This window comes from Chaetodon trifascialis, chromosome 19 (assembly GCF_039877785.1).
Source record: "Chaetodon trifascialis isolate fChaTrf1 chromosome 19, fChaTrf1.hap1, whole genome shotgun sequence".
Classification (NCBI taxonomy): Eukaryota; Metazoa; Chordata; class Actinopteri; order Chaetodontiformes; family Chaetodontidae; genus Chaetodon; species Chaetodon trifascialis.
In genome coordinates, this window is record NC_092074.1 from 17,108,901 (window position 1) to 17,118,742 (window position 9,842).

At 40.8% G+C, this 9,842-nt stretch overlaps 1 protein-coding gene across 1 annotated transcript; it reads left to right on the forward strand.

Annotated features, from left to right (window-relative positions):
• The first annotated feature begins 4,526 nt into the window (after window positions 1-4,526).
• rsph3 (radial spoke head 3) lies at window positions 4,527-9,073 on the forward strand. The gene is made up of 8 exons (XM_070987618.1): window positions 4,527-4,734; window positions 5,235-5,316; window positions 5,419-5,560; window positions 5,651-5,796; window positions 7,214-7,417; window positions 7,820-7,982; window positions 8,130-8,216; window positions 8,431-9,073. Exons 1-8 carry the CDS (start codon window positions 4,625-4,627, stop codon window positions 8,508-8,510), a joined length of 1,014 nt encoding a protein of 337 aa, XP_070843719.1. The 5' UTR covers window positions 4,527-4,624; the 3' UTR covers window positions 8,511-9,073.
• Window positions 9,074-9,842: the final 769 nt, after the last annotated feature.

The window sequence follows — 9,842 nt, forward strand, 5'->3', positions numbered from 1 at the left end:
CATGGTCACATGGGCGGATTTGGTTTTTCTCTGAATTGCTGTTCCTCTCGTCTCTGCGTGCACAACGAGCTGATGCCACCTCTTCCTTCCTTTCTAAAGCTGTTTAACGCGTTGTGTCTTTCCTCAACAAGTCGATTCAATTCAACCAAAAAGCTGCATTGAGACACCGTGGTCCTGCATGGATGACTGCATCTGTGAATCTTATAATGTATATTAAAAGAAGGTCAAAGAAGGCTTTGTTATCTGTATACTCATCCTGTTTGTGTAGAGGGGAACAAAAAACAGGAAGATCTTGCAAAATAAGGGAACAGAACACCCTCACAAGCCTCAGAATCAACCAGAGAGCTTAATTAGCACATATATGACACAGTGTCAGCCAGAAAACAGTATGAGCTTCATAGAATTACTATTTATTGCAGGGATGTTGTGTTAAACTGTGTTATCTTCAACCTCATGTGTTGAAGTACTATAAAGAAATATCAGTGCAGCAGCATTGATTTTGATCTGTTTTGATACCTCTGCCGAGCCAACGGTGACATTTTAAAGGTGAAGGAACTTGAGTCATCAGCTCATATCTGATATCAATCTGTTACACATCTGTTAAAAGACCTTTGCCCAACATGGTGATTGTGTCACAGGTAATTTCCAAACCTCAACTTAAACACTGTTGAAAGCAGTTTAATTATATTTTCAATGAGTTATGAGGCCCCAAAGGGCTTCTTAATGAACCCTTAAGTAAGTTACTTTGACTAATAATGAATATTTGGTGAGAACAGCTTTAAGACTGAGAACTAATAACTATGGCTTTCATCATTTTGTCATCACCTGATGATTATTTTCTGAACTGTGTCAGGCTTTCACTTCACAGCTGTTTGATCTCTTCTTTTGATTATTTCAATCATACTGTATATCTAACGGCACGTTTATTCTATTTCATGCATCAGACACATCTCCAAAGACCACTTGTGAACTGACATCCATGTGGTTACAGAGCATCAACAAACACACAACAACAACAACAACACACAAGTGCTGGTTATCTGATTTTTTTATTTTTTTTTTTAACTACATGTCCTCATCAGTGTACATTGTTGCTGCCGAGCTGATTGAAAGGCAGAGCCGTTCATAGCATGCCGGTCTTTTAATTGCGATGAGCTCTTCAGTAATTAGTGTGAATCTGTAAATCAGTGTAAATCATGATTGTAGGACGTCACACAGGGGGATAATGTGTCCATGATGCCTGTTTAGCGAAAGGTACTATAATATTGTCACTTGAAGCTTAAAATTTTCTCCTTTTTTTATTAAAACAGTGTTACACAAGAACCGAATCACAATCTTGAGGAAGTGATGGCGCCCTGTGGTATTTTTGTTGTCCTCCAATGAAGTCCGGAACAAGAGCGCCACAAACTGCTTCTAGTGGAGGCCGTGAGGGACAAATTTCACAGTCCTCATTTAATGTAAACATACATTCTAAAGTACAATGGAGACTGAACAAAGTGGTCAGGAGAGCTGGCTCTCTCCTGGACTGCCCTCTGGACACCACGGAGGAGGTGAGTGAGAGGAGGATGTTAGCCAGGCTGACATCGATCATGGACAACCCATCCCACCCCCTGCTTGACACAGTGGGGGGCTTTGCTTTGAGCAGCTCCTTCAGTAACAGACTCCTGCATCCATTGTGTGAGACAGAATGTTACTGCAGGTCCTTCATCTCAACAGCTGTCAGAGAGTTTAACTCCAGCATCATGCACTGTTTTTTCCCAGTTCTGCATCATAAACCCACTTTTGTTTTGCTCTACTGTTATCAGTGCTGATATAAAAGCCAGTGGTTGAGTTCACATTACTGGAAATATGGTCCAGTTCAGCTTGCACTGATATTACGCATGAGTGAATTTGTCAGTTTCAGTGTGTATGGTCTATTGCATGCTGCCTTTCCCCTCTGTTTCAGCCTCACTGCTTCCATTACCACCTGTTAGCCTCTTATTACTTACTGCACATGTACATTACTAATGGCTCATTTTTCCACTTGGGTGCCTATTTACTTTAATTACCATCTAATTTCCTCGTTGTTTGAGTGGCCGCCTACTGTTTTAAAGACAGTAGGTGGCATGTTGACACACTGGGAAAAGCTTTTGATTAAACTGTGGGTGCTTGTTCCTCCCCTGCAGTGTGTTTAATCAAAGATGTTATGAATATAGTAATTCACTTTGTGGATTTGTAAATAGGATTCAAGGCTGGAATAAACCTAAGAAAATGAATTATCCCAAACATTACTGCACTGAAGAAAAGATGAATCTGTGGAAGTATGCCCTCCTAGTTACGTAATCTTGTGGCTGACAGTCAACACTAATGAGAGAATGCTATCACAGTGGCGTGCTGAACGGGTTACCCTTTAATAATCCGTAATGATTTGTGACAGTTGAAACATACACAATATAAGATGCACACAGGAGAGCAGATCCCAGCCCTTCACGAAACAGAAACCTCCCCACTCATCTGAATAGACATTCATTGTTCCTTTGAAAAAAGATCAAAAACACATGACGTAGTTCCTCCAGCCGTGGCTAAATTTGGCTGTTTCTGTTGTGAACAAAGTGTAGTTTTCATGGAAATATTATATAAGATTCTCTGTATTTAAGAAGTCCCCTGTTCTAAAACAAAGCCAATATGCAAAATGACGGCAGAATCATCTGAGTACTAGAAGCAGTAGTAATAATATTTGTGCAAGTAGTGGCAATAATATATGATAAGAATAGTAGTAGTGGTGGTAGCAGTAAGAGTAGTACTAGTAACAGTTTGAATAGTAGTAATAGTATCAGTGGAAGTGATAGTTGTACTGGTACCAGTCATAGTCGCAGTGGCCATTTGTGTTGTGAATTAAGTTTTCATGAAATGGTAGCACAATAGTAATGATAATAGTCGTAGTTATGGACATAGTATAAATATATGAAGTAGTAGTGGTGCTGTAGTAGCAGAGGAGCTCATAGTATTGATACTGCAGTACCTGTAGTACTTGTAGTACTAGTAGTAGTAGTGGTGGTCATGGAAGTGGTATCAATAGAAGTAGTAGTGGTGTTGCCAGTAGTAGTGGTAGCAGCAGTGGCAATACTGTAATAGTAGGAGTAGTATTTGTAGGAGTAGTAGTGTTGGTTGTACTAGCAGCATATTGTTCTGCTTGTGTTGTGAATAAAGATTTGTTGTTTCATGATGGTTCGTTTGGTTATTTAATTGTTTCACAGTCAAACATGCATCATCTTTGCCATCAAATCTCTGATCTGGAAACATAAAGAAGCACAGAAGTGCCAGTTCCATCGTCCCTCTGACCGCAGAGCTCTCACCTTTCCTCTCACGGCTTGGTGTAAATTTTGGTGCACCTATTATCTCTGACACTTTCAGACCTTTCGTCGAGCTGAAAACGCTCCCTGTGGTTAACGTGAGTGCTTTCTTTCTCAAAATGCCTCATGCCGCCCACATTTCAATTCCGCATGTGAGCAAAACAAAATCTGTTTTCAAGGGCACTGTTTTGTTTTGCTTGTACACCATTTAAGTATGCAAAGCAGGTCGAGGTGGCAGCAAGTGTCAAGCCTGCACTGCAACTCACAATAACATTTCGTCCTGACTTCTCACCACTGTAACATCAGTAGAAAAAGAGCAAATAGAATAACACACACAAAAAAAACTTTTCTAACTTTGAAGTTCTTTTTGAGATATTCAGGAATGAGCGCTTGACGTGCACTAAGGCTGACTTTGTCACCTATGACTTGACTGTCCAGGATGTGGTCTCTGACAGTGGTCTTTGAAATGTGTTGAAACACATTGACAAAACAATCTCATGTCAAGATACATTTAGCTTTAGATTGTGCAGTGAATTCAAGGTCAGGAATTAACTTCTTAATCCTTAAACCAGTGTCAATGAGAAGTCCTTAAAGTGCTCAGAAGAAGTGGAAATTTGTACATCTACACTTCCACAACTGGGCAAATCCCATCTGATGAGGAAGATCAATTACAGAAGGCTCCAGAAGAACTACTGAATGTGCTGACATTCAATTTTCCTATACAGTAAGAGCTAAAATACACATATAATTAGACATATCAGTATTGTTGGTGGTAGTAGTAGAAAGGAGTGGTAGCAGTAGCAACAGGAGTAGTATGAGTATAGCAGTAGCAACAGTACTAGTAGTAGTATTAGTATGAGAAGGAGCAGTAATGATAGTGGTAATAATGGTGCTAATATTGGTAGAAATAACTTTTCTAATTGTCATAGTATTACGAATGTCAGTCGTAGATAATAGCATCAGTAGTTGTATGCTAACAGTATAGGAGTAATAATAACAGTCGCAAAAACCTATAGGCCTCATAGTATTTGTAGTAGTAGTATTAGTAGTAATAGGTGTAGTAAGTGTAGACGTAGTACTGTAAGTTGTAATGGCGGTTGTAAGAAACACAAAGTTTTTGAACTGTTTGTTTTTACAGGAAGTGGCGCACCCGTTGCTAAGTTACACTTCCTGGAAACGGTTGCTACAACCGTTCTCGTTAGCCTCCTCTTGTCTTGGTCGTGTTCGTAGTTTGACGGCTAACATTAACGTTAGCTGACTGTTAGAACTGCGGTGTGTGACAGTTTCTGAAAATGGCTTTTGTTTCACACAGCCAAAGAGATCCAAACGGAAGTTACACCTTCTCAAGTCGCCCCAGACCTGTAGAGACCCGCTCCAAGTACAGAGAGCCCCCGTCTGAACAGTACGTGTCTTATGCTTTAGCAAAGCGCTAACGAGCTAGACAGACCTAGCTGCCGTAGCTAATACACATCATAATACTTAGCAGGAAATGCTAGCACGAAGTTGAGTAGATATGAGTTGATGTCAACACATGTTAACAAGGATTAGCCAATTTTGACATTCTGTCTTATTTATGTTTTACACAGCATCCCAACTTTGTTGACATCAGGGTTGAAATAATGTAAAAATCTGTACTTTTACTTGTAATTGAGCACTTTTACTCCGTAGTCTCACAACTTTTACTTAAGAGTAAATATTCTCAATACTTTCTCGAACACTGTGTTGCCAGATGGAAAGAAAATGGATGAAAAAAATAAATGGCAGTTAAAATGCCACCTTATTAAACTGTCAAAGACCAGCACAACACGGGTCAGCCTTTCACCTCTGAGGCTCACAAGTGTTAAGCTCAGCAGCTAACGTGCTGCCTGCATGACTGCACTGTGTTTTTCCTTGACAATGTAGGACACACAGCAATTATGGAAACATTATGTATGACCGGCGTGTTGTAAGAGGAAACACTTACGCCCAGCACATCATACCAGCTGTAAGTATGAAACATAACATCACGATGCTTGACCCCTGCAAGGTCTGCATTTCTTTTAACCACTTCATCTTTAAAACATGTATTATCATCCACCTTTGACAGATGACTCAGCCAGACCCTGCTGAAATACACAGACAGCAGGAGGCCAGGAGGAGAGCTATTGCTCGAAAACGAGCCAGGGAGCAGTTCAGACCCACGACTCCCAAGGCCCTGCAGGGCAGAAAGCACATTGATGTCCAAACAGGTCAGAATTTATCTGTAGTTTATTCAGTTCATTATAAATTTATCGCATGTGTTCTTGGGAAACCAAAGCAGGTTTGACCTTTATTTTCAGAACTTTATCTCGAAGAATTGAGTGATGTTATAGATGCTACAGATACTGAGTGCCAGACTGATGCTTTCTTGGACAAACCTGCAACACCGCTCTTCATACCTGCCAAATCTGGCAAAGATGCTGAAACCCAAATAGAGGAGGGAGAGGTAGGTGATCCAAATGGGATGTCTGGACACACTTTGTACACTTAATAGCCTCAACATAGTTCTAATCAAAAAATTTAGACCTGCATCAAACAGTATTTGAGGGGAGATGCCACTGATTTTACACATAAGATGAGATAAAACTTTATTGATCCCACACCGGGGAAATTAAGGTGTTACAAGCAGCACGAGTAACAAGGAGACAGAGAAAAAAAACAAGCAATTAAAAGAGATATGAATTAAAATCAACTATAACTATTTCTCAGTGGAAAAAAATTTAATGGATAATACATGAAAAATATATAACATGGTAGCAAAAAATATAATATTGTCCAAGATATTTGAGCAGATTTAATGGGGAGGAGCAAATGTTAGCATAAATAATGGAATTGTGACGGACTCTGAAACAGGACTCAGATGCAGAGCGGCAGAAATCACAGTTTATTTCAAAGTAACAACAAAAGAAGGAAACAACTGAGGGCGCCGATAAACGGGAGCGGAGATGACAGTCTCTGCTGGAGGACACTCGACAGCTTCTAATGAAAAAACACAAAACTCTGTTAAAGAAATGCACACGGGCAAAAGGTCCAAAAACAAACGCTGAAGGGAAAACTCAACAGCCACTACAAAAAACTCAAAATCACCACTCGGGGAAAAAAACTCACTGGTAAGAAGAACTCAGGTGCTGGAGAAACTCGACAGCCTCAGGTACGAACTCAGGGAGGACGGGAAAAAAACTCCGCTGGGAAAAAGAGCACACGGTACACAAAAGAAACAACCAGCGCTGGAGAACAACTCGACAGACACTTTAACAGAAATCTCCACAAGGGGATAGCACTCAAGCAGGAACAAAAACTCACAAAAGTCACTCAGCGTGCACAAAGGCAAACAGCTGGAGAACACAAGGCAGGGGTCAGGCAATCAGCACTGAGATGTGGACACGAGCGTAAGCACAGGTATCATCTGGCACCAGAGTGTGGGAGAAGCCTGCTTAAGAAGGGGAGTCCTGATTAGCGGCAATTAGTGACAGGTGTGTCAGGTAGAAGCTCAAACCCCAGCAACGATCAGCCCCGCCCCTGCCTCGCTCCAGCCCTGAAAGAATACACAGAACCAATCAGAGCAGATCGCTAAACCACGGCCACAACAGGAATGTGCAAAACATACATTTGAGACGTTGTGGTGTTGTATTGACAAGCTACTATTACTACTGCTAACCTGAGTTAGCAGGTCTCTGCTATTATTCCATCTCTTATGAGTCCCGCAACTTTATAGAAATGCAATGCTAAATTGCTGGATTCCTCTTTGAAATTATTATCATCATGTGGGATGTTAAGGACAAAGAACACGTTCAGTGTTTGAAGGCTTGATAACGTTTTAAAATGTACTATGTAACACCGCTGACTGCTCGTATCCTCTCCAGTTGTTTGACTTTGACAGGGAGGTGCAGCCATTGTTGGAGGTCCTGGTGGGTAAGACAATAGAACAGTCCCTGGAGGAGGTGATGGAGGAGGAGGAGCTGGCTTGTCTCCGGGCCCAGCAGAGGGCCTTCGAAGAGCTGCGAAATAACGAGCTGGCAGAGGTGCTTCGGCTTCAGGAGCAGGAGCGACGCCGCAGAGAGGAGAAAGTATGCAAATTATAGAAACAGCATTTAATCTGGTCATGTTATCTCTGACGGCATCTGTTCTTTTCTTCCGTTCCTATCTGTGTTGTTAAGCGCTCACTGCTGTGGTGCTCTGTATTTCCTCGAGACCACTTGTCAGTGTAACAGTGTGTTCACCACACTTTAGTATGAGATTGGTTGTGGTCTTTTCTTTGTCTGTTCAGAAATGGATGACAACCACTGCCCCGATTAACTGCTCAGTTCTTGTAATTATTTCAGACAAACATGCCACAGTCCTTAAAAAGCATCTCAATCTGTGGTCTCAAGGATTTTTTTCTCTGACTCACGATTAAATCAAATCAACACACAGAAAGTCTGTGTTTGTTTTAAAAAAACAAAACAAAAAAAACTTTCTTCTGACCTCAGGCACGCAGAATCGCCCAGCAGAGGGAGGTGCTGCAGAAAGAAAGAGAGACAGCAGAGAAGATCGCTGCCCGGGCGTACACCCAGCAGTACTTGGCTGACCTCTTGCCAGCAGTGTTTACCTCGCTGAGGAGCCACGGCTACTTTTATGACCCCGTGGCGAAAGGTCAGCCCTTGTTTGCTGCATTGCTCTCCGGCCTCAGCTCCCATTCAGAAGTTCTCCTTTCTGACACATGAGGGCATCACTGCACTCCATTACAGATCTGCATATGCGTGTTCAACCTTTTATCGTGTTTGTGGTTCTGTTTTCTAGATATTGAAACTAATTTCTTCCCATGGCTGATGACTGAGGTTAACAACAGCTTGGATAAGAGATACGTAGCAAGACAGCTGCTGGACAGTAAGGGAACGCATCAATCATTTGATTTCTGCTTCGTGGTTGTTTAGTATTTTTTCTAAGTTGATGGAGTCAACATGTCAACATGTTCTGGTGATATTATCCCTGACAGTGTCATAGGGTCATCAGGTCATAGACATTGCCAGATCGCCATCTAGTGGTTGTTTTTAAACATTACAAAGGTCATTAAATGAAACGTCTTTGTCCTCACTTTCAGATATCATCCTTGATGTTGCCCAGAAGAGACTGGAGGACTTCAAAGAGCTGGAGACGCAGCCAGCTAAACCTGACATATAGACTCAGTGGGGATGGTTCACAGAGAAGGTTAAGGGCATGAATGTATCCTCAAAAATATGTTTTTTTCACTCACTAAACTGCAATGTGTTGTCTCTTTGAGAACGTGATACAGGTGCATGTGTGTTACTTCTTTCAAAAAGAACTTAAAGACACCGATATGTCTCAAAACCTCATTCAAACCAGCGTAATTAAGATTATTCTGTCTTGACAAATCTTAAAAATCACTATTATGATTCTAATGATTAGTTGTGAATTTGTGAGATAGCTGAACACTCAAGTGCAGTTTTGTCCTTTTAGATGTTGACTTTAGCAGTTTCCTCATATTTGAAGCACTTGATTTTATTTAGTTTTTTAAAAGAATTTTGAGGATCTAATTGGTACAAAGTCAGTCACGCTGCCTTTTTGATCATTTTGTTATCCTAAGATTGTTTCTGTATATCAGAGTTTTACTTCTGTTTATGAGTGAAGCATTATGAGATGTTTCATTGAGTGTGAGGTTTCATTCATTCCCGACCTTGGAAAGTCGTTTGACAAAAAAGTAAAATAAATTCATGTATAAGTGGATTTCGTGGCTGGTTTAGTCTAATACTGTAAACCCCAAAACAGTCCAGTCATAATATCAGATGTGATCATGTTATAGGTCGTGAGCCATTCTTATTAAAACAGAGTCACTTTTTATTTTCTTCTGCTAAATATTGAGCTCTAGTGAAGTTTCAACCATTGCAAAACCAATGAAACTGCCATGAAAACGCTTGGTTGGCAACACATGCAAGGATTAGCTGTAAACCTACAATTTCCCAAATTATTAACCTCCCATTTCGCTGCCAATGAAAGACCTGAACTTCCTGAACACAAAATATTAGCTGTTCTTTAATGTTTTCTGTGGCAGCTTATCATTTACCTTGTGATAACCAAGACAACAACCCTTTTCTCTCTGTATTTGTCCGTGTTCCACTTATCAGAGCAAAGTTCCTGCCTGTTAACAGGAGTTTGGAAACACCAACCACAGCAAATCAGAAAAAAAGAAGTTTTACCTTAAAAAGAATGAATCAAGAAGGAAATATGGGTCACAGAAAAGGCGAACAACAGGTTTAAAGATACTGCAGATATTTAGAGGACCGTTCAAAGTGCCTTCCTCTGACTTTATTTGCATCTGGCCTGCTGCTGCAAACAGTTCATTCAGGCAAATTAAAGAGGGTTTTGCATTGATTGCTCAGGCTGACTCCGCTAAATTTATCTCCTCACCTAAGCAAAAACGTGGTGTTTGTTTGGTCTCAAAGTTCAGTGTATATCCAAAGTCCATAGAACCACCTGATTCACATACTTTATTCT